Here is a 26,416-nt window from a genome sequence, read left to right on the forward strand (position 1 = left end):
TTTTCTCAGAAGTATGAAGCATGGGATCTAAAACGTTCAGTGGCACCACATTAACATCAAGTCATTAAAAGAAACATAAAATAACAAGAATTTAAAAAAAGAAAAAGAAAAAGAAGAAACTCCATGTCCTAAGCCAGGAACTACAATATGCACGTGAGACCACTTGCATTAGCCTTACAAAAATTATCAAATTTCAAATACCAAAAATATTTTCTCAGAAAGACCAAAAAAGTCAAAAATCTAAAAGCATAAGGAATTAGAAAGAATAGTAAACATAAGAAAAGAAGATAACAAAACAAAAAGAACAAAATTAATAATATTAGCAACTGCCACCAAAATGCTTAAATACAAATGTAAACACACACATGTTTCACAGTAATGGAGCAGCATGCCAAGTGAAAAAAGTTCTTTCCCCAAGAGTTCCACTTGAGTTACTGAGCTTAGTGGAACTGGAGATGAACACACTCAAACGCTTTTACACAAGTCCTTCCATATTAGCCTGAATAGATAGAGAAGCCTTTAACAAACACCCTCCAAGGCCCCATGCTTTCTTCTTGTACTAGCTTCCTCACATCTGCGATAAAGGTCTCCGGTACATTAACACAACTTTTTCAAGCCAACAAGTTCCCGGATGGTCATATATTTCAGTCACAGATACAGAATAAGCTGAAATACTTTAGTTTAATCACAGAACATAACAGCAATATTAAGAATTTAAGACTAAATTATGAAAACCAAATAAAGAAAGCTTTAATGATGATGACAAGAGTTAAAAATAGAAGACATCAAAAATAGAAAAATTATAGAGGTAAAATTTGGAAATGCGGGAAGAAAGGAATAAAGAAAGCAAACAACAAATATGAATTACAATTTGCATTTTGCAAATCTTAATCTTCAACCACATCCATCTTATACATAAATTCAATGAAAATCTTATGGGAACCAATTATCCGAAAGAAAATATTCCTAAATTCTCAGAGATCACATGTTTTAGGCATCTAAAACCATTTCCAAGTTGGGACATCTCTTTGGGAACCAAAGTCAACCTGCATTTTCTTTTGATACGAACTATACTGTGACTGTGGAACCATAACCATCAGGCCAGACAGCAAGCTGTATATGCCCATCTACCATAATCCCACCAGCTACTGGGCCAGACAAAATGTTCAAGTGACATGAGAATTCAGGAGCTCTTGCCCAAGACTGAGATTCATAAGATTAAAGCCCAACCAAGAGAACATAACATCTGAACATATGCAATTGGCAGCCATTTTATTAAGAGTTCTTATCTACCAAGAATAGACAATGATCAAGAAGAATTCAGTCAGGGTCTAAAACATACACAAAAGCCTACATATAACTGTACAGGCCTCAACCAGATGTGACTTTGATACTGCAGAGCCTTGATTCATCTTTTTATTCCACCAATGCACCTATGAAATACTGCTTCAATTTCCCGTGTATTAAGATGACACTTTTACGATCTAATAACAGATCCTAAGTAACTAATCCTAGGTTTCTTTGTTAACCTTATATCTAACAGCAAATGCGTACTTGTTAAAAAATCATTTTTGCATCGACAACTCATGATTTTTTTTTCTGTATAAGCTTCAAATGAATCACCCATCCGCCACAACAATGACAACAATAATGATCCAATTTAAGGTCAATGACATGGATTGTTTTTTTTTCCATCAATAAGCTTTATTGAGAATAATATCAGTGAAGCTAAGAGTAACCAAATTTTTTACATGATTTCTAATTAAGATTTTGCAGGTCTTTCTCTATCACTCCTTGCATCTTTAGTCTTAATTGACTCACCACATATAAAGGATGCACTTCCTTTAAACATCTTGTTACTAACTAAAAACAATTTTCTCTTGTTTTATCCTTAATTTAAACAACATATAATAGTTGGTGAATATACATATTCTTTATTACGTGTTTTCTAGTAACCTCACACAGGCATCTCAGCATACTCATATCAACATCTATCTAAATATCCTCATATTAGCAATACTAACTTTTTATATATGTTTTCTCATAATTGATTACTAACTTTTTGTATATGTCATTTCCTAATTGCCAAATATTTTGTTTTATAAGCTACATAACTGTCTTATAATTTCTTTTTTATTTCTTTCAAAAGAACACATAATAATTATGTAAAACTCCTGATTTCATAATTACTTAAATCATCTTGCTTCAACTCTATGAGGCGTATATTCATCATCCTCTCCTTCATAATGAATATAAATAAATCACTAGGTATTTTCTTTCATCTGCTTTAACTGCACTTGCAATTCTTTTCTTGATATAATTATACTGTACTTCATATGTTTGGCCTTAATTATAATTTGCCTAGAACCTTCAGTTTTATGTTTTTTACCCCATAAATCAAGTTTAGTATTAATTCCAAGTAACTCCCATTCATTAAAGTGAAAAGGATAAAAACTAATAACATCAAGAAGGTGAGAAAAATCTATAGCAACATTCTACCCACTATTCTGATATTATCTTGTTACCTTCATCATTAAAATGTCCCCTTCCAACTTTGCTGCTATAATTGAATTTTTCCAAACATCAACTTTTGAATTATAATCTAAAGTACACTAGCTTAAAACATGACTGGTATGACCTTGACAAAAGGTGGCAGGTTTGCCATTAGCCTATTAAACTTGTGTTATGAAATTAACTCAACTAACCACCTTTAAATTGATATAAAATAGAAAGCATGGTAGTCCAAACATGCAGTCTAATCTGATATCACAGCCTTCACATATCTGAGATAACAAACTAATGGAATAAATAATCAAGATAACTAAGTTTTAGATATTTAGAATGAAAAGGTGACAGGTAGAAGCTGATGAAAGATGGAAGAACATAAGCTGAAAAAGATAATTATAGTGGGAATAACACAGGCCTAAATACTAATATCTTCTAATTGAAAAATCCCTAAAGAATAGAATTCCACCTATCTTATCATCTATTTTAGTAGACAAAAGCTAAAATATAAAGTAAAATTTAGGTTTATCAAACATAAGACCAATTAATACAACAAATAAAAATTCTTAAAAAAAATAAAACTTAACTCCTGAACCGAGAAGCACCAAATATATGGATCAAGTTGGGTAGGTTGACATAAACAACACATGATAACCAGTTTAGCCATCATGTCATGTCAACACAAATTTGATTTTAGGATATTATGATACAACGTCAACAACCAAACAGGTCATAACTTGTTAAACATGTAGTGTCAATAGGCTGATCTAATTAAACCAATCATGGCATATCAACCTGAAATTTTTTGGTAGCTTGGTTAGGGTCATTTTTTCACACATTTAAGAATTACGAGTTTTCGTGGTCCATGTCTAGATTGACTGGAGATGACATAACCTATTGACTCGCAGAAGCTCAGAAGGCCATCCAATAAAGAAATAATATACATCCAAAACAAAGTCAGAAAATAAAATTTCATAGAGAAAGTAGCTTATCCACTGTATAAGTAAAAGCAGAATTTAATAAAATTATACTGGTTAAGAGTGATCCTAATATCAAGAATCAAAGGTATAAGCATGAAAATTTTATAAGGAAATAAAAATGTAAATTACTTAAAATCAAAATGACTGAACAAGTGGTTGAATATGAAAAAGAGTTAGAGAAACATAACATTAAGCATTGAAAAAGAAGGGAAAATCCTTAAAAGGTATAAATCATCAAAATTAATAATATACCATATACGTCAAGGAAACCCTCCATAGGACCCGGTAGGCCTCATAGATGATGATTGACCAAGTTGCGAACCCTGATATGACTGTAATCCTTGCAGACCTGCCAATGCCTGAGATCCATAAGCACCCAGCAATGAGGGAGCTCCAGTTCCCACACCCATTCCTCCTCCTAGAGTCTGGCCCTGCGATGCAAGCAACCCTGTAGGATTAAGTGCAGCTGCAGCTGCAGGATTAAGTGCAGCTGCGGCAAATAGTGGGTTCTGCCCAAGCAGAGCACCGAAAGCTGCTGGATTCTGGTTGTACAAAGCTAGGTTCTGTGCAGCAGCCATAACCGCCAGCACAGGCTGCGGTGGCGCCGCAAGAAGAGCAGCGTTAGACATCGGATTGGGAGCAAAAACCGGTGCCTTTCCCTTCTGCCCATGCTCAGTGGCCAGCTGACAGTGCAGCTGGTGGCCCTCAAACATCTTGTATGGTTCCTCGAGCGCCCTTCGCGCCCCATCTTGCGTCTTATAGATGAAGATCGCAAACCCCCTCGACTTCCCCGTGAGCATGTCGAACCCAAAGGGTCCGGTCTCGATTTCCCCAAATTGGGAGAAGAATGCCTTGAGCTTGTTAGGGGCAGCATCGGCGTGGACATTGCTGACATACACCTTCCTCCCGGGGGTGTCCGTGCTGCTGGAAGCGGGGACGGGGCCAACGGACGCGAGCTGGCAGTAGGCGATGCGATTCTTGATCTTCTTCTGGGGCTGCTTCAGGGCCTTGACAGCGCCAGCGCGAGAGCAGAAGAGGACAAAGCCATAGCCCTTGGCACGACCCGTGGCCTTGTCGACGACGACGTTGCATTCCTCGATGGGGCCGTAGGGCTCGAAGGCCTGGATTAGGGTCTCGCGAGTGGCGTCCCAGCCGAGGCCGTGGACGAAGACCTTGCGGTGGGAAACGTCGCGGTCGGCCATTGTGCGGATGTGGGCGAGAAGGGACGCATCGGAGGCCGCAGCGTCAAGGAGGAAGCTGATGAGCTGATCCTTGGTGTACGGCTCGAGGAGGCGGTGGATCCGATCAGGGGAGGAGAGAGCGGCGGCGGGATCGTCGTCGTCGCCGCCGACGCCACCTCCAAAGAGGACGGGATCCTCGTATTCCTGTGCGAGGTTCTCGTGGGAACGCTGCGGCTGCCGCTGCCGCTGCGACTGTCGTTGCGTCTGCCTCTGCGGCTTTGGCTGCTGCTTCTTCTGGGGCTTGAGGCCGAGCTTGCGCTTCTTGTTGTTGCGCTTGTTGTTGCGATCCTTCGCCGCTCTCGACTTCCCCATGGAGAAGGGGAGAAGAGAAGGATTAGGCTTAGGGTTTATGAGGAGCAATCGAGAGAGGGGCACCAGACGACGGGCGACTCGGGTTTTTATTTGTGCAAGATGTTCGATTCCGAGTTGACTCGACCGGGTTGGGTTTTTGGAGTTTGGAAAACTAGTTCTTCCCGTTGGCCACTCACATACACTTAATTGGAAGGTCTAATGTGAGCCCCGCTGGAAGGCCGACTGAGACAAGCGGTAGATTTCATGGGTAAGAAAAAATAGAATCATAAAACATTGTGTTTTTATGTTTCCAGATAGAACCACGTTATGACGACAAGGGGGACCGAGGAAGATGCTTGTCCGCGAGGGACAGTAATGCTCCGAAGCTAAAATTACCCATCAGATTGGACATAAATAAGAATGTCATACGCAGGTAGATTGCACCTCGTCAAGAGAATACTATTTAGCCATTCTCAATGCTTCAAGGATGGTTGACAATTCTCCTATTTCAAGATGGTCGAATCACTTTGTTCTTTTTCGCTATTTCTGCTGGCAATTACGTGGACGCCTAGACGGATTTTTAATTTCATTGAAAAAAATTATTAGAGATTTCTTATGATAAAAGAATTAGGATGGTAAAGGTCTATACCTCATTAATTGGAATAAGATAATAGGGGATTTGGGGATCCACAATCTTCCAATCACTAAATTTGTTCTTCAGAAACGGATGGATTTTTCAATATCAAGCTGATACTATATAGTCCAAAATTGCACATAACAAATATGATAATATATATATATATATATATATATATATATATATATATATATATATATATATATATATATGTTTGTGTATGAAACATTGCATACAATAATAATATAAGCTAACATTGGAGATCTTTCTAAAAAGCTTTAGAGCAACTCAAGTTGGGTTACTCCTTCCAAATTGGAAATGGCAATTCTATTAATGTCACTAATGATAGGTGGCTCTTTGAAATTGCTATTTCTCTGTAACCCCTCTTAATATGCATATTTGTTAATTTTTTAGTATTGATTATCGATATACTGTTTAGGATCAGTTACTTTACATTCCCGATCATCATAAATGGATCCGGAGATCTGATCCCTATCGGCAATCATTGATCAACTTGGCTTTTGATTTTTTGTGCAACTTTATTGTTTTTTCTCTTGAATCTTCTGTTAATTGAAAACTATTTTTAAAGATACCATTTATCTCTCGGGCTTTCTATTTTTCTGAAAACTCCTCTTAATAAAATTCCCATGACAGAATAGTTGATTAGTTTCGGTATTTGTGCCCGAGTTGAACACTATCTCTATAGTGTTCACTTTAACAAGCGACTCATATCTTTTCTTTTTTCAATGCACTTTTATAGTGCTAATCACTTCGATGGTCCCTTGCTAGGCTAAATTAGATATTCATTTCTAAGTGTGTTTTATTTTCCTTGACACAATAGGCACTAGCTTAAGAAAGGAGAATAACTTTAAAAGCCACTATGACTTTAAGATTTCTAATTATATATTAGGATCCTTAAATATTTTTAAATTTTTAGAACTAGTATTGTAGGAGGATAAAAAATCTCAATACCAAAGGAATCCCCGTGAATACAATAAATATTAATAATTATGATTTGATTCTTTTATTATTAATATCATATGTATTTTTAAGTTTTAATAAGGAAAAGCAAAGTAATATTTCTAATGTTATCATCTATTTAGAATGTCTAGGAGAGTACTCTATATGATTTCTAGAGAAGATAAAAGATAATGTATAAATTCTTTGATATTTCTATGAGAGGGTGTATAAGAGGATTGTACTTGAGTGGGGATAACTCAAGGGTCTTGTAATTGATCTCACATAATAAAAAAATTTATTTACTTGTAAGCAAAAGTTATCGAACCACATTAAATATTACATTCACTTTTTGATATATTATTTTTTTAATATAAAAGTTTTTTCTTTTGTTTTGAGTTTTTTTCCCTTCCCAACATTACTTATACATTTTGGTTAACTCGGAAGGCTTAAAATGAGGTAGTGTTCCATGACCGTAAAAAATCTTCAAAATCCATATTCTTCCAAGTTGTTGGTGAGAAAGAGATGTTAGGATCGATTTGGCACTAAGAGTGGGGGTTGAATTAGTGCAGTGGTAAAATCATCGGTTTTGAAAAATCTTCGTACGATAAAAATCTGTTGAATCTCGGATTTTGATGATAAAATCAATTGATGGGTTAATTGATCTAATCCATATTATTGAGTTAAGTTGCAGGATTAACTACGATAACCAGAAAACATAAAGCAAGAATATCGGAGTCAAGTTCGATGGACGTTTAAGAGACCAAAGAATCGTCGGATATGCTGCCGGGACCAACCGAGAAGAAATCGGGAACCTGTCGGAATTTTCGGAAGTTCGCCGAAGAGATCGTCGGAGGTTCGCGGAGATCACCAAGAAGGCTTGGCTACTCGTTAAAGTCATCACAAGATCGGGAGCTTGCTGGGAGTCCGTCGGAAGAAGTTCGTCGGATAGCTCGCTGGAACAAGACTCGACGTTCACAGTTGAAAACTTGCTTAAGATGTTTTTAGTTATGTAGTTCACATGTAATTAGGATTAGGATTAAGAGATAATCCTATATCCTGGTTAGGGGCCAACTGGGCCCAAAATTAGACTTGGTTTGGGCTAAATTTAAAGCCCAACCAGTGAACCGGAGGGTCTGGCGGTGGCACCACCAGATTGGGCGATTGTATCGCCTAGCACCCAAGAGCTGGGCGGTGACACCGCTTGGCTAGGCGGTGGCACCGCCAGTCCACTGTCAGTGTCAAACACTGACAGGCGGTGGCACCGCCAGTCCACTGTCAATGTCAGACACTGACAGGCGGTGGCACCGCTAGCATCGGAAACCAAAGAGAATTCAAATTTTGGAGCCCAAATTTGAATCCTCTTTAGGCCTATAAATACCCCTCAAATCTCAACCGAGATTACAACTTTTTGAGAAGCAATTGATTGAGAGAAAGGTCTTAGAAAAGTCTTAGCTAGTCTTGTTTTCAACTTGCTAGAGTGTTCACCTCCTTCTTTCTTGCTGAAAATTTGTAAGAGTGTGAACCGCTTGTAAAAAGTTGTAAGAGGAGTATTTGCCCTTCCTCTTCAAGAGATTTGCTAGTGGAAGGTGGGAGCCTCATCGAAGAGGGCCTCGCAAGTGGATGTAGGTCATTTGACCGAACCATTTTAAAATCGACGTAATCTCTGGTTTGCATTTCATTACTGCTATTTACATTACTACAAACCTTCTTACATGCTTTATTTCCTCATTACCTTTGCCGCACAACTTTGTAAATACGCTTTCAAGTTAAGCACTTCCAAGTTCGATTTTTATCGTACGAAAGATTTGTCAAAACCGACATTTTAATCCGTTGCACTAATTCACCCCCCCCTCTTAGTGCCGCTCCGATCCTAACAATTGGTATCAGAGCAAGGCTAACTCTCATATTTGATTTGATACCCAAGAGAGATGGCTTACTCCGGTATACATGAGGGTCATTCTATCACACGTCCATCCTTGTTTAATGGGTCGGATTATACTTATTGGAAGACTCGTATGAGGATCTTCCTCATTTCCATGGATTTCGAGCTTTGGACTATTGTTGAAAATGGATTTCAAAAATCTTCTCTTCTGATGAGCGAATGGAATGAATTGGAAAAGAAGGTTTTTGCTTTAAACGCAAAGGCTATGAATGTCTTATTTTGTGCACTAGACAAAAATGAATCTAATCATGTTTCAATTTATGATTCGGCTTTTGATATTTGGAGAACTCTTGATGTCACTCATGAAGGCACTAACCGAGTGAAAGAGTCCAAAATCAATATCCTTGTGCACTCTTACGAACTTTTCCGAATGAAACCAAGTGAGTCCATCGGAGACATGTACACCCGGTTCACGGATGTCATCAATGGACTCAAAGCTCTTGGTAAAGATTTTACTAACTTTGAACTAGTAACTAAAATCTTAAGATCCCTCCCTAAAAGTTGGGATCCAAAAGTTACGGCCATTCAAGACGTCAAAGACCTTAAAATATTCCCTCTTGAAGAACTTATTGGGTCTCTAATGACCTACGAAATGACATGTCAAGCTCATGACGAGCTCGAGAACCCCCTTCCAAAGAATAGGAAGGATATGACACTCACATCACAAGAAGACCACTTGAAAGGAACATCAAGTGATGAGGACAGTGACAATGACATTGCACTTTTGACTCAAAAATTTAAAAAATATTTAAGAAAGAACAAATTTAAAAATAATATAAAAAATAAATTCGAACACAAGAAGGACCAAGTGATTTGCTATGAGTGTAAAAAACCGGGACACTACAAGAACGATTGTCCTCAAGCCAAAAAGAGAACATCAAAGAAGAAGGCGCTCAAGGCAACATGGGATGATTCAAGCGCGTCCGAAGAAGAGGAGTCCAACACCAAGCAAGTTGCTCATTATGCCCTAATGGCCATCGGAGAAGAGGTAACATATTTAATTGATGCATATTTACCTTATCATAAATTATTAAATGCCTTCCATGAGTTATTTGATGAATGTAAGACAATTAGTAGAAAATACAAATTGCTAAAAAAGGAGCATGATAGTCTCACTTGTGATATCGATAAATTAAAAACTGAATATCATGATAGTTTAGCTCCATGTATAAAATGCCATGATCTAGAATCTCTCCAAAAGGAGAACTTGCTACTTAAGGATACCTTGAATAAATTCAAGGTTGGTAGTAAATCTTTGAACATTATCCTTACAAATAAGGGTCACGTTCCTAAAAGAAATGGAATCGGATTTGTGAGAAGTCCTCACCAAAATCCAACCACCTTCATTAAAGGCCCCGTCTTACATGTTCGGCACAAAAGCAATTGTAACTTTTGTTGCAAATATGGACATAAAACTTATAAATGTCTATTCAAGAAAATTAGTCCGAACAAACTAATTTGGGTTCCTAAAGGAACCATGATCAATTCTATGCAATATGATGAACAAGTTAAATCAGTTTTTAAGGCACCCAAAAGAAAATAGGTACCTAAAAATAATCCCTTCTTGTAGAAACATACACCATCACAAGCTAGGAGCAAGAGATGGTATCTAGATAGTGGATGCTCAAGACATATGACTGGAGATCCATCTCATTTCTCTATGCTCACTAGCAAAGAAGAAGGGTACGTCACCTTCGGAGACAACAACTAAGGCAAAATCATTGGCAAGGGAACCATAGGTAACAAATTAAAATTTTCTATTGATGATATCTTACTAGTTGATGGATTGAAACATAATCTCTCGAGTGTTAGTCAATTATGCGATAAAGGTTATATCGTTAGATTTGAATCAAATGTGTGTATTATTGAAAAACCAAACCATAACATAACTATGATTGCATTAAAACAAAATAATGTCTACACCATCAACCTTGATGAACTAAGTAATGAAATGTGCTTCTCCGCTTTAAATGATGATGCTTGGCTTTGGCATAGGAGACTAGGCCATGCAAGCATAAAACTAATATCTAAGATCTCATCTAGAGAATTAGTGTGAGGAATTCCAAATATAAAGTTTATTAAGGACAAAGTATGCGATGCATGTCAACTAGGTAAACAAATAAAAACTAGTTTCAAACCAAAAACTCAAATTAGCACCACTAGACCATTACAATTGATTCATTTGGACTTATTTGGACCAATTGACACGACAAGTCTCGGAGGAAGCAAATATGCGTCTGTAATTGTGGATGACTATACTAGATACACTTGGACCTATTTCTTAGCTCACAAAAGTGATTGTTTCAAGTGTTTCTCTAAATTTTGTAAACTCACTCAAAACGAAAAAGGTTTCATGATTTCATCAATTCGGAGTGATCACGGTGGCAAATTTCAAAACCATGACTTTCAAAATTTTTGTGAAGTTAATGGATACAATCACAACTTCTCCACTCCGAGGAATCCCCAACAAAATGGAGTAGTTGAAAGAAAAAATAGAAACCTACAAAAAATGGCAAGAACGATGTTAAATGAACATAGTCTACCCAAGTATTTTTGGGCCGAAGCCGTAAATACGGCTTGCTACATCATGAATAGGGTCCTAATAAGACTATCCCTATCAAAAACTCCCTATGAATTATGGAATAACAAAAAACCAAATATTTCCTATTTTAAAGTTTTTTGTTGTAAATGCTTTATTTTGAATGAAAGGGATGCCTTAGGAAAATTTGATGCTAAATCCGATGAAGGCATCTTTCTTGGTTACTCTTCCGTTTTTAAGGCTTTTCGGGTTTTTAACAAAAGAACCTTAGTAATAGAAGAGTCTATTTATGTAGTTTTTAATGAAAATTTTAATTTAAAGAAAAATAATTTTGATGATGATCTTGGTTTTGATAATTTGAATTTAAATGAACCCCCTCCTCAAAATAGCAACTTGGATGCACCTTCTTTCGAAATTTCCTTACCCAAGGAATGGAAGTATATAGATGCTCATCCAAAGGAGCTAATTATAGGTGATACATCAAAAGGGGTTCAAACTCGTTCCTCTTTCAAGAATTTTTGTGCTAATGCCGCCTTCCTTTCTCAAATCGAACCTAAATGCATTGACGAGACCATAAAAGATGATTTTTGGGTTATTGCAATGCAAGAGGAATTGAATCAATTTGAGATGAATAAGGTATGGAAGCTTGTTCCTAGACCTAGTGACCATTTAGTCATTGGTACTAAATGGGTCTTTAGAAACAAGCAAGATTAAAATGGTATCGTGGTTAGAAACAAGACTAGATTAATGGCCAAAGGTTTCAACCAAGAAGAATGTATCAATTATGAAGAAATCTTCGCACCCGTGGCTCGATTAGAAGCCATAAGGATGCTCCTTGCCTATGCTAGTAGTAATAACTTTAAACTATTTAAAATGGACGTCAAAAGTGCCTTCTTAAATGGTTTTATTTCGGAAGAAGTATATGTTGAACAACCTCCCGGATTTAAAAATTCTCTTCTTCCTAATCATGTATTCAAATTAACTAAGGCTCTCTATGGCTTGAAACAAGTTCCTAGAGCTTGGTATGAAAGGCTTAGTTCCTTTCTTATTTTAAATAATTTTACCAAAGGCAAGGTTGATACCACATTGTTTATCAAACATTTTGAAAATAATTTTTTTATTGTGCAAATTTATGTTGACGATATTATTTTTAGCTCTTCGGATGAATCACTATGTGAATCATTTGCCAAATGTATGAGTCATGAATTTGAGATGAGTTTAATGGGTGAATTAACTTTCTTTTTATGATTACAAATCAAATAACTTAGTGATGGTATATTTCTTAACCAATCTAAATATACATTAGAATTGTTAAAACGATTTAACATGGATAATTCAAAAGCAATAAACACCCCTATGAGTACTGTGACTAAGTTAGATATGGATGAAAATAGTGAAAATTTCGATCAAAAAATATATAGGGGAATGATAGGTAGTCTACTCTACCTCACCACGACTAGACCGGATATTATGTTTTGTGTGGGACTTTGCGTTAGGTTTCAATCTAATCCTAAATTATCTCATCTTAAGAGTGTTAAAAGAATATTTAGGTATAAAGGAACTCCAAATTTAGGATTGTGGTATCCAAAATCTGAAAAATTCGATTTAATAGCTTATGCAAATGCCGATTTTGGCAGATGCAGGATAGATAGAAAAAGTACATCCGGAACATGCCAATTTTTAGGACATGCACTTGTTTCTTAGACTTCTAAGAAACAAAATTCAGTTGCACTATCTACGGCGGAAGCCGAATACATTGCTGCAAGTGCATGCTGTGCACAAGTTGTTTGGATGAAAAATATATTAGAAGACTATGGAATTCGCTTCAAAAACGTTCCCATAAAATGTGATAATACTAGTGCCATATGTCTTACTAAAAATCCAATTCAGCACTCTAGAACTAAGCACATCAACGTTAGGCATCATTTCATACACGATCATGTCCTTAACAATAATGTTGTCCTAGAATTCATTGACACAAAGCATCAATTAGCAGATATATTTACAAAAGCTTTGAATGAAGACCAATTTGAATTCATTAGAAGGGAATTAGGTATGTTAAATTGTCCCTAAGAATAAACTTGTTTGAATAGATTTTCCGTAAAGTTTTTCATCCTCTCTTCATTCCTCGGTGAATTTGATCCTTCTCTTTCGATTCTAAATGACACGTTAAATTACCTTATCCTATCTTGAGTCAAACACCGCTCCCATCTGATCAAGATTAATAATTTTATGATATTTTATGAATCTCGAAATTGATTTTGATGGCTTGATTATGAGTTTCAAGTTGACGATTTGAATTTGAATGAGTTTGTATTCGAATTATGATCTTGACTTATTGGAGTTACTACTTGAAATTTTTTTTTAATCACAATCTCTTCTTTGTACACCTACAATTTTTGTTATTTATAGAAAGAAGAGATTTGATAAAATGGATGAATGCTGAATTTTCCTTTAAGATGAACTCTGCGTAAATATTTTAGCATACTTAATTTTGAATGATGAATTTTTGTATGATCAATGCTGAATTCCTGATGTTATAATCACAAATTATGTTCTTCAAGTCTCATTCTCTTTTTATTGATGACAAAGGGGGAGAAGTGATGACTAAGTGATGACTTATACCATTTCGATAGCATGACTTAATAAAAATGTCTTATGTGCATCGATAACATGACTTATATAAATTACAAAAGCTTGTGTGATATGAATGTCTTATATGCCTTGTAAAATCTTTGAGAATATCGCAAGATTGATTGATCATATTGAAAGCATGCCTTACATTTATATCATGAAATTCATGTTGAAAATCTTTATCTCCTGTCATAGTAAAAATTGCCTCTTATCATTCGACTTGAAAATGATTTTCATCGAAGTTTCGTATTTACTTATGCTTAATGAGAATAACCATAAGTTCATAATAACGATAAGTTCAACGGTTAGAACTTATCGGTTTATGCTTGAATTCAATGGGATGAAATTCAAGTATTCTATCTTCTCATAATATGGCATATAGATAGGGGGAGTTATGTTTAACTCCGTCATCAATTGATTGTCATCATAAAAAAGGGGGAGATTGTTGAATCTCGGATTTTGATGATAAAATCAATTGATGGGTTAATTGATCTAATCTATATTATTGAGTTAAGTTACAGGATTAACTATGGTAACCAGAAAACATAAAGCAAGAATACCGGAGTCAAGTTCGATGGATGTTTAAGAGACCGAAGAATCGTCGGAGATGCTGCCGGAACCAACCGAGAAGAAATCGAGAACCTGTCGGAATTTTTGGAAGTTCGCCGAAGAGATCGCCGGAGGTTCGCGGAGATCACCGAGAAGGCTCGGCTACTCGTTAAAGTCATCACAAGATCGGGAGCTTGTTGGTAGTCCGTCGGAAGAAGTTCGTCGGAAAGCTCGCTGGAACAAGACTCGACGTTCGCGGTTGAAAACTTGCTTAGGATGTTTTTAGTTATGTAGTTCACATGTAATTAGGATTAGGATTAAGAGATAATCCTATATCCTGGTTAGGGGCCAATTGGGCCCAAAATTAGACTTGGTTTAGGCTAAATTTTAAGCCCAACCAGTGAACCGGAGGGTCTAGCGGTGGCACCGCCAGACTGGGCGGTTGCACCGCCTAGCACCCGAGAGCTGGGCAGTGGAACCGCCAGCATCGGGAACCAAAGAGAATTCAAATTTTGGAGCCCAAATTTGAATCCTCTTGAGGCCTATAAATGGCCCTCAAATCTCAGCTGAGATTACAACTTTTTGAAAAGCAATTGATTGAGAGAAAGGTCTTAGAAAAGTCTTAGCTAGTCTTGTTTTCAACTTGCTAGAGTGTTCACCTCCTTCTTTCTTACTGAAAATTTGTAAGAGTGTGAACCGCTTGTAAAAAGTTGTAAGAGGGGTATTTGCCCTTCCCCTTCAAGAGATTTGCTAGTGGAAGGTGGGAGCCTCATCGAAGAGGGCCTCGCAAGTGGATGTAGGTCATTTGACCGAACCACTTTAAAATCAGCGTAATCTCTGGTTTGCATTTCATTACTGCTATTTACATTACTGCAAACCTTCTTACGTGCTTTATTTCCTCATTACCTTTGCTGCACAACTTTGCGAATACGCTTTCAAGTTAAGCACTTCCAAGTTCGATTTTTATCGTACGAAAGATTTATCAAAACTGACGTTTTAATCCACTGCACTAATTCACCCCCCCCCCCTCTTAGTGCCGCTCCGATCCTAACAAAATTGATCTCGGATAAAGCCTGTATATGTAATATGTTTAACTAAAAAGCATATAGAAGCATAGTGAAAGTAAAGTGGTTTGCAGTAAAGGTAAATTTCACAAAGGAAATGCAAACCAGATTTTATAGTGGTTCGGTCGTCGTGACCTGCATCCACTCCGTCGATTCCTCTTCCGTCAAGGCCACCGGCATCCACTAATGATCTTCTTTCAATAGACGAAGATCAACTATCCTTTTATACATTCTCTTTTTCACAAGTTTAGGAGACAACCTTTACACCCCTCTTTTACAAGATTTCCCTCACACACCTCCCTTAGAACTCTCTCTAAGCTTTTGGAGGAGAGAACTCAACTTTCTAGTAGGGTTCACAATTTTAGCATCTCAGAGTTTTGCTCATTTTACTTGCTACTCTATGCAGGAATAGCTAGGGTATTTATAGACCTAAAATAACTTCAAAACTTAGAGCCAAAATTCAAATCCCCGAGATTTTGAGGTATGGGCAGTACCACCGCTTGCACTAGGTGGTACCACCACCTGCACTAGGTGGTACCACCGCCTGCACTAGGTGGTACTACCGCTTGTAGCCTGACACTGGATTATACCACCGCCTAATAGAGCTCGGAGACTGAGCTCTGACGGTACCACCGCTTGACAATCTTCGAGCTCTGGTGGTACCACCGCTTGATACAGTCTCGGAGACTGCCATGATGGTTCCACCTGTTGGGTCACTATTTGGGCCTTCTACTTGGCCCAATACAACTCCAACTTGGGCCAAGTTGGCCCCTAATTGAGTTGGCCTAATTACATTCTAAACTGACTCAATTAGACTCTAAACTAATTTGATCTAGACGTAATTGATTACAAGCGAATCTTATGTTAGCCGGCATGTCATTGGTTCTTCCGGTGCTTCGTCCGTTCTTCCAACGCTTCGTCTAATCTTTCAGCGCATCGTCCTCTCCTTCGGCGTATTGCCCAATCAGCATATTATCTTCTCGTAACATCCGATCTCCTTGACGCAATATCCGATTTTATTGGCCCGATGCCTGATTTTATGGACGGAAGCCTTCTGCCATCATGTCGACTGATTTCCTCCGGCCCGACATCTAATCTTTTGACATGTTTGCTCTGGCCCAACGTTCAATTCCTCCTACTTTAATCGATTTGCCTTTTCTGATCGAAGCTAGTCCTGCGTCACTTAAACGCATATTAGATGACAAACACATCAATTGATTTCATTATCAAAATCTGAGATTCAATAATCTCTCTATTTTTTATGATGACAACCAATTGATGATGGAGTTAACCTTAACTCCACATATCAATATGCAATATTGATAGAACCTTGAATTCAAGTTGAATTCAAGTTAAAGCAATATTTCATCATTAATATATGCAACACATTATATGTATATCATTGCATTGCATGCATCATTATCACAAGTTTTGCATGCATTATCATAAATATTTCAAATCATCATGGTATCAAAATATCAAATTATATTACATTCTACCATGCATGATTCAACTCATCATCACATCTTTTCCCCCTTTGTTATCAACAAAAAAGAGAAGTGCTTCTATCAAGTTTTAGATATACAAGTTTGACAACATACAAGTTAGCAAAATTTTTTTATCACTTTACAACATGCATAATCACCAAATCATCATTTAATTTTAAAGATGTGTAAGATTGCAAATTTTATAAGTTCGTATTTTTGCTTCTTAAGATAGGCAAGCTTGCATTTTTTGGTGATGTTTAAGATAGCATGTTTTTTTCTTCTCTTTTGAAAAGTGCAAGCTAGCAATTTTGCTTCTACTTGAGATGTGCAAGCTAGTAAGTTCTTTCTCCCCCTTTGTCGTTATCAAAAAGAAGAGAAGAATATAATTTTATAATTAATTTCCGTTTACATCAATTTTCACATCATGACAAAGAAAAATTTAAATCAAATGTGATGAGGTATACAATTTATGAATATAAGGGAGTATCATAAATAAATCATGGCATGAAAGATATAATATCAAAGATTATTTGAATACCAAAAGACATGATTCATATAGAAAATTTTCTCTTAAACAAAATGCAAGAATCATATGAGAATAAAGAGCAAGAGATCTTGATTCATAAAAGAAAATCTCAAGTTAAGAAATCAAGAGAAGATTCATGATTCGATTGGAAAAAAATCTCATTTAGATTCAAATCATCAAATCATCAAAATCATTTTCAAGAGATTTAAAATGACATAAATTGATTTATCAATCTATCGAGATGCTAGCGATTTTCTTTCTCCCCATTTTCGTTGTAAAAAAGAAAGAAGAAGAGGAAAATTTTATAATGGTGTAATTCATTTCCTTCTTACATCAATGCTATAAGCATTACATAAATACAAAAGTGTCATATGAAAATCATGATATGAAAGATGAAAGATCAATTGTGTATGATTCATCTAAATAATTCTCCTTTTTATTAATTAGCAAAAGGAAATATGAGAGTTCAAAAATAAGATCTTGATTCATAGAAAAATCTCATGCATCAAATATCAAGAATATCAAGACCATGATTCATATAAAAAAAAATCATAAGTTATAATTCCGAGGAATCAAGAGAAAAATTATTATTCATTTTCAACTAATTCAATTTGTCATATCAACAAAGTCACTTTAATAGTTCAGATTCAATAATATCTTTCTGAAAAATTGATAAGAAAGAGAAAAATAAATTTTCAAGAAAAAAAGCTTTTCTCTTTTTAGTTGTTTCAATTTAAGTGATTTGATTTCATAAAAGCATGCCTTTATAATTTATACCAAACAAAAACAAACATCATCATTTAAAACCGAAAAAGTAATTTTCATTATGACAAAGATCAATAAGTCATAAATCACAACATAATTTCAAAATATAAACTCATTAAGCATTACTTCATTAAACATAAAATGTTTTTAATCAAAATCAAAAAACAATATGGAAATCATTAAGATACACATTATTGCTTCTTAAAAACATACATAAGATTAATCTTTTTAAATGTACAAGCTTTAGATCTAACATTTTGTTCCTTTATCATAAAACATGCAATTTTCATTATCATTTTCAAAATTAGCTAGAAAAAAAAGCATGATCCCCTTTTATTTATTTATTTATTTATATTTCATATACTAATTTAAAAATAACATATAAAATGCATCAAGTAATTTCAAAATAAAGCAAAGTGAGTTTGGTTACTTTGTCGTCAAAAGCCGTTAAGGCGTAGTTTGCCACTTTGCCTTTGTTAGTTTGTTCTTCATCTTTGGAAGAACTTGATTCGTCCCAAGCCGCCTTGAATACTTTTTTTTTCTTCGGCAGCTTCTTCTTTTTAAGTTTATTTTTACTTTTTGATTCTTGTTTTTAGTACTTTTTTGAGTTTTATTCTGAGAAGTTCAAAGTCATCATCACTTGAGCTTTCGCTCGAGTGGTCATCTTGAGTTCTAAGTATCAAATCATTCCTGTTCTTTGGAAGCTTGTTCTCGAGTTCTTCGTATGCATTATACGTCATTTCATATGTCATAATGACCCGATAAGTTCTTCGAGAGGGAAGGTATTCAAATTCTTAGTCTCTTGAATGACCGTTACTTTAGGATCCCAATTTTTAGAAAAAGATTGTAAAACTTTTTAACAAGTTCAAGATTTGAAATACATTTACCAAGAGCTTTTAGACTATTAACGACATCCGTAAATCGGGTGTATATGTCTCCAATAGTCTCGCTTGGTTCCATATGAAATAATTCAAAATTATACATCAAAATATTTATTTTAGAGTCTTTAACTCTACTTATTATTGCTTGACAGTCCGTTCTGATGATGATCTCCTTTTTATCAAGAAAATAAATTTTTAACGCCTCCAGAGTTTTCATGACTGCATGCATTTCAGCGTCTATGGTGGACTTGATTGGACTATATTTTCCACTAGCGTAGGCACATATTTTTTCCGTATTTCTGGGGTCATGTTTCTGTTTTTCCATTTACAGATTCCTCCCCATCCTTCCATGCATCCGTCTATTTCAATGCCTTCATGTGTGATTTTGAGTGTATGTCAATTGTCAAAAGTCATTTCGCAAGTAGAAACCCGATTGAATTCATTTTTGTCTAAAGCACAAAATAGAGCTTTTATAGCTCTAGCATTTAAAGAAAAAATTTTCTTCTCCAAATCATTCCATTCTTTCATTGGAGTAGAAGACTTTTTAAAACCGTTTTCAATAATATTTTACAAATTCAAATTCATAGAAAGCAAGATAACTCTTATTCGAGTTTTCCAATAAGTGTAGTATATCCCATTGAACATGGGAAGACGAATGATAGAAAAGCCCTCTTGAAAGCCGAAAAAGGTAATTTCTCTTAGGTGTTAAACCAAAGGAGAAAAACGTGGCTCTAATACCAACTGTTAGGATCAAGTCAACACTAAGAGGGAGGGGGGGGGGGGTGACTTAGTGCAACGGTAAAATCATCGGTTTTGAAAAATCTTCATATGATAAAAATCGATCTCGGATAAAGCCGTATAAGTAATATGTTTAACTTGAAAGCATAGTGAAAGTAAAGTGATTATAAGTAAAGGTAAATTGCATAAAAGAAATACAAACCACATATTATAGTAGTTCGGTCGTCGTGACCTACATTCACTCCACCGATTCCCCTTCCGTCAAGGCCACCGGCATCCACTAACGATCTTCTTTTAATGGACAAAGATCAACTACCCTTATACAACTTCTCCTTTTCATATATTTAGGAGACAACCTTTACACCCCTCTTTTATAAGGTTTCTCTCATATATCTCAGTAAGAACTCTCTCTAAACTTTAGGAGGAAGGAACTCAACTTTCTAGTATGGTTTACAATTTTAGCATCATAGAGTTTTGCTTATTTTACTTGTTACTCCATGCAGGAATAGCTGGGGTATTTATAGACCACAAATGACTTCAAAACTTGGAGCCAAAATTCAAATCCTAGAGATTTCGGAGTATGGGCGGTATCACCGCCTGCACTGGGCAGTACCACCGCTTGCACTAGGCAATACCACCGCTTGCACTAGGTGGTACCATCACCTGCATTGGGCGATACCACTACCTGGTACCCTGCCACTAGGTGATACCACTGCCCAGTCTGGCGGTACCACCGCTTGACAATTTCACGGAGACTATGTCTAGGCGGTACCACCACCCAGACTAGTGGTACCATTGCCTGACATAATCTCGGAGACTGTGCCATAATGGTTCCACTAGTTGGGTCATTGTTTGGGCCTTCGACTTGGCCCAACACAGCCCAAAATTGGACCCAGTTGGCCCCTAATTAAGTTAGTTTAATTATATTCTAAATTGACTCAATTAGATTCTGAACAAACTTGATCTATATATAATCGATTATAAGTGAATCCTATATTTTTCGGTATGTCATTGGTTCTTTTGGTGCTTCGTCTGATCTTCGGGTGCTTCGTCCGATCTTTTGGCGCATCATCCTCTCCTTCGACGTATTGCCCAATCAACATGTTATCTTCTTGCAACATCCGATCTCCTTAGTGCAATGTTATATTTTCTTGGCTCGATGCCCGAATTCATGGATAGAAGCCTTTTACCGATGCGTCGACCGATCCTCCGACCCGACATCCAATCTACTGACATGTTTGCTCTGGCCCAACGTTTGATTCCTCCTGCTTTAATCGATTTGCCTTTTCTGATTGAAGCTACTCCTGCATCACTTAAACTCACATTAGATGACAAATACATCAATTGATTTCATCATCAAAATTCGAGATTCAACAATCTCCCCCTTTTTGATGATGACAACCAATTGATGACGAAGTTAACCTTAACTCCCCCTATCAATATACAATATTAAAAGAACCTTGAATTCAAGTTAAAGCAATATTTCATCATGAATATATGCAACACATTATATGCATATCAATGCATTGCATGCATCATTATCATAAGTTTTGCATGCATCATCATAAATATTTCAAATCATCATGGTATCAAAATATCAAAATATATTATATCTTACCATGTATGATTCAACTCATCATCATATATTCTCCCCCTTTGTCATTAATAAAAAGGAAAAGTATTTTTATCAAGTTTTTGATATGCAAGTTTGACAACATACAAGCTAGCTAAATTTTTTTATCACTTTACAACATTCATAATCACCAAATCATCATTTAATTTTAAAGATATGCAAGATTGCAAATTTTGCAAGTTTGTATTTTTGCTTCTTAAGATAGGCAAACTAGCAATTTTTTGTGATGTTCAAGATAGTAAGTTTTTCTCTTCTCTTTTGAGAAGTGCAAGCTAGCAATTTTGTTTCTACTTGAGATGTGCAAGCTAGTAAGTTCTTTCTCCCCCTTTATCATTGTCAAAAAGAAGGGAAGAATATAATTTTATAATTCTTTTCCATTTACATCAATTTTTACATCATGACAAAGATAAATTTAAATCAAATGTGATGAGATATACAATTTATAAATATTAGGGAGTATTATAAATAAATCATGGCATGGCATGAAAGATATAATATCAAAGATTATTTGAATATCAAGAGATATGATTCATATAGAAAATTTTCTCTTAAATAAAATGCAAGAATCATACGAGAATAAAGAATAAGAGATCTTGATTCATAAAAGAAAATATCAAGTTAAGAAATCAATAGAAGGTTCATGATTCGATTGGAAAAAAAATCTTTTTTAGATTTAAATCATCAAATCATCAAAATCATTTTCAAGAGATTCAAAATGACATAAATTGATTCATCAAAATCTTATTTCTATCCTTTTTCATTGTAAACAAGAAAGAAGAAGAGGAGAATTTTATAATGGTGCAATTCATTTCCTTCTTACATCAATACTCTAAGCATCACATAAATACAAAGGTGTCATATAAAAATCATGACATAAAAGATGAAAGATCAAGAAAGATCAATTGTGTATGATTCATCTAAATAATTCTCCTTTTTAGTAATTAGAAAAAAGAAACATGGGAGTTCAAAAACAAGATCTTGATTCATAGAAAAATCTCATATATCAAATATCGAGAATATCAAGATCATGATTCATATAAAAAAAAATCATAAGTTATAATTCCGAAGAATCAAGAGAAAAATCATAATTCATTTTCAACTCATTCAATTTGTCATATCAACAAAGTCATTTTAATAGTTCAAGATTAGATTCATTAATCTCTTTTTGAAAAATTGATAAGATAGAGAAAAAGACATTTAAGAAAAAAAATACTTTTCTCTTTTTGGTTGTTTCAATTTAAGTGATTTGATTTCATACAAGTATGCCTTTATCATTTATACCAAACAAAAACAAGCATCATCATTTAAAATCAAAAAAGTAACTTTCATTATGACAAAAATCAATAAGTCATAAATTACAAAAATCATTATGCATAATTTTGAAATATAAACTCATTAAGCATGACTTCAAATCATCATTATATTATTTCATCTAATTTCATTAAACATAGAGTGTTTTTAATCAAAATAGAAAAGCAATATGAAAATCTTTAAGATACACATTATTGCTTCTTAAAAACATAAATAAGATTAATCTTATTAGATGTACAAGCTTTATATATAACATTTTATTCTGTTATCATAAACATGTAATTTTTTTATCATTTTCAAAATTAGCTAGAAAAAGAAAAGCATGATCCTCTTTTATTTATTTATTTATTTATATTTTATATACTAATTTAAAAACAACATATGAAATGCATCAAGTAATTTCAAAATAAAGCAAAGAGGTTTTGATTACCTTATCGTCAAAAGCAGTTAAGGCGTAGTTTGCCACCTCGCCTTTGTTGGTTTTTTCTTCATCTTTGGATGAACTTGATGTTAGGATCAAGAGTGCACTAAGAGGGGAGGGTGGGGGGGGTGGTGAGGTAGGGTTTGAATTAGTACAGTGGAAAACTTTTATAATTTAAAAGACTTATTGTGATTAAGGTCGATTTAACAAAAGTGGTTTCAACTCAATCCTTTTGGATGAACGTTGAACTTGAAACCTTTCGGGAAATACTAAGAGAAGACTAAAGTGATTTGTAGCAATGCAAATCATACAACTGAAAAACGTCGGTTTCGTAAAACTTTTGTACAAGTAAACCAGATTTCGAAAAATGTTTACGTCAAAGTGTAAGTAGACATAGTTAAGCACAGTAAAGAGGAGAGTCTGTTTCCTTATAAAGGAAAGATGCTCAAAGTAAATGCAAACTAAGATTTTAGAGTGGTTCGGTCAACATGACCTACATCCACTATTGGCTTCCTCCTCCGACGAGGTCACCGGCGTCCACTAAAGGCCTTCCTTCAATAGGCGAAGGCCAACCACCCTTTTACAGCTTTTCTCCTTTTGACGGGCTTAGGAGATAACCCTTATAAGTTTTCACTCCTCTCTTAGATGATCTCAACACTTAGTGGAAAGGAGAAGAACTCTAGCTTTTACAATACTTTAAGGCCTCAAAGACTTAAGATTAAAGCAAGTTTTCGTTGCCCTTTCATGTAGGAAAGGGTGGGGTTTATATAGGCCCCAATGAGTTTAGAAATAGAGCCTAAAAGTGTCCATTCCCATATTTCGAGGGTCCTGACGGTACCACCACCATTACTGGGTGGTACTATCTCCTGTCATCGGATACTGAGTAGTACTACTGCTTAGTCTGGGCGGTACTATTGCTTGACAGCACTCGAAGATCGAACTCAAGTGGTACCACTACCTGACAAGTGTGGTACCACCGCTGGTAGTAATAACTATCGGTGGTACCACCGCCTGACAGGGGCTGTACTACCGCCCAGAATCCCTGGGAGACCGAGTCTCTTGGACGGTGCCACCGCCGGCCCTTGCGATGCCACCGTTAGCCAGGAATTATGGGTCTGAATGGGCTATTCCATTCGGCCCAATTTGGGTCTGTTAAGGGCCCAGTTGTCCCCTAATTAAGTTAGTAGGATTACCTCCCAACCCTAACTTAATCTATACTCTAACTACGACAATTATGACATGATTACTGTAATTCTGTGTTCCGGTGCGTTAATCGCTTCTTCCGGTGAGCTTCCGGTGAACTTCTAGCGACAAACCCTCGACGATGCTTTGGCGGACTTCCAGCAAGCTATTGGACTTCACGATGATCTTTTTGACGAGTTCTAACAAGCTTTTATGGCAAGCTCCTGGACTTCTCGGTTGGTTCCCGCAGAACTTCCGACGAATGTCCGAACTTCTGACGAACTCTCGAACTCCCAACGTGATCTTGATCTTGACTCCGGCATAACACCTGCTGCATGTCTTACTGCCATCGTAGTTAATCATGCACACTTTTTTCAACATATAGATTAGATGAACAAAGGACAATTGACTTCATCATCAAAATCCGAGATTTAACAATCTCCCCCTTTTTGATGATGACAATCAATTGATGACAGAGTTAACCTTAACTCCCCCTATCTATATGCCATACTTGAGAAAAGTTATTCTTGAATTCAAAGCCTTTGAATTCACGAGACATATTAATAAGTTAAGTTCATTTAAATTTATCAATACACCCATCATGATGTAACTTTCTGAAAATGATGTTATGGCATGATATCCATTTTCAAGTCTTATATTTCAAATATGAAGGATAACAATCATAGCAATTCATTCTATAACAAGATATTAATTTGTAATATTGCAAGATAAGCTCTAGATATCTTATCATAATGCAAACATTTCAAGTGTAAAATTGCATACATCAATTTATCATATATTTCTCTCCCTTTGTCATCAACAAAAAGGAGAACGATTTAACAATAAATGCAAGTATGGTAAAATTTCATGTCATTTTTCAACTTGTAAAGAAATTCATACAAATTATTTTTCAAGCATGACATGGCATCGTTCAAAAGTTCTCACATTAAAGAGATAGCTTTCATTACTTCTTCCCTTTTCTTTATCATCAAAACTTTGCATGAAGGAGGAAAGTAAGGAGGAAAATCCATTGAGAACCAACTTTGAATGAAATTAAAAACGATAAGAGAGTTTTATTTCATTTTTTATTCAAAATGATAAAATCATGCTTCATTTTTCACAAGGATCAAGATATACATGCGAAATTAAATCCTTGCAAGTGTTCATCTCAAAAAAGTCTTCCTTCATCAAGAAGGAATTCATGTGAAAGAATGATTATATCAAATCTATTTCTCAATAAAAATTCATAAAAGATAAGTCCATGAGAGATGCATTTGTCAATTAATTCCATGTATCAAAAATCATTAAGTGATGGAGCATTGATATAAAATAAATTCGATATGGCATAGGCTCATGAAAGCTCCATTCAAGAAATACATTAAATTCGGAAGAGAAATACAACACAATCATGCATTTGGACAATGTTTTATTTTAGCTTTTCAATTACAATCATGAAGGTAAACATGTTCATCATCATGGAAATTTTTAGCATCAAGGCACAAAATTTCTAACATCAAAGTAAACATGTTATTGAAGCACACAATCTTATCATCATGTAAAATTCGTATCATAAAATTTTCAACATCGAATTTAAGTGATTGATCAAAGAATCAAGAAAGTCCAAAAATGAAATTTAGCAAATTCATGCATTCGTACAATGTTTTGTCATAGCTTTTCAATCATAATTATTGAAGGTAAAACATGCTCATCATCATGGAAACTTTTAGCACCAAGGTGCAAAATTTCCAACATTAAAGTAGACATGTTATTGAGGCACACAATCTTATCATCATGTAAAATTTGTATCATAAAATTTTCAGCATTGAATTTAAGTGATTGACTAAAGAATCAAGAAAGTTCGAAAATAAAATTTAACAAATTCATGCATTTGAACAATGTTTTGTCATAGCTTTTCAATCATAATTATGAAGCAAAATTATTAGTGCTTTGTAGTACTCAAAGATTAAGAATCCGATGTATAATTGAAACTTCTCAAATCACAATCACGAGAGTATAACATGCTCATCACGGAAACTTTTAGCACAAAGGTACAGAATTTTCAATTTTAAAGTAAACAAGTTATTAAAGCATACAATCATGTCAAATTCGTATAAAATTTTCAGTACCGAA

General features: G+C 35.3%; 1 protein-coding gene across 3 annotated transcripts; it reads right to left on the reverse strand.

The window, feature by feature from the left end:
• Window positions 1-288: 288 nt before the first annotated feature.
• LOC135587710 (UBP1-associated protein 2A-like) lies at window positions 289-5,110 on the reverse strand. Of its 3 annotated transcripts, none has more exons than XM_065079403.1 (2): window positions 3,738-5,110; window positions 289-574 (listed from the first exon to the last, which is right to left on the reverse strand). In XM_065079403.1, exon 1 carries the CDS (start codon window positions 5,036-5,038, stop codon window positions 3,746-3,748), a length of 1,293 nt encoding a protein of 430 aa, XP_064935475.1. In that variant the 5' UTR covers window positions 5,039-5,110; the 3' UTR covers window positions 289-574; window positions 3,738-3,745. The 3 variants fall into 3 exon arrangements, with proteins under 3 accessions (XP_064935475.1, XP_064935477.1, XP_064935476.1); XM_065079405.1 differs by having other exon boundaries at window positions 289-606; XM_065079404.1 differs by having other exon boundaries at window positions 289-666.
• Window positions 5,111-26,416: the final 21,306 nt, after the last annotated feature.

The sequence above is a fragment of the Musa acuminata genome, chromosome BXJ1-8 (genome assembly GCF_036884655.1).
Source record: "Musa acuminata AAA Group cultivar baxijiao chromosome BXJ1-8, Cavendish_Baxijiao_AAA, whole genome shotgun sequence".
NCBI lineage: Eukaryota > Viridiplantae > Streptophyta > Magnoliopsida > Zingiberales > Musaceae > Musa > Musa acuminata.

Bases quoted from the DNA above. Each gene is read 5' to 3' on its own strand.
- LOC135587710 (XM_065079403.1), bottom strand. From the start codon at position 5,038: ATGGGGAAGTCGAGAGCGGCGAAGGATCGCAACAACAAGCGCAACAAC.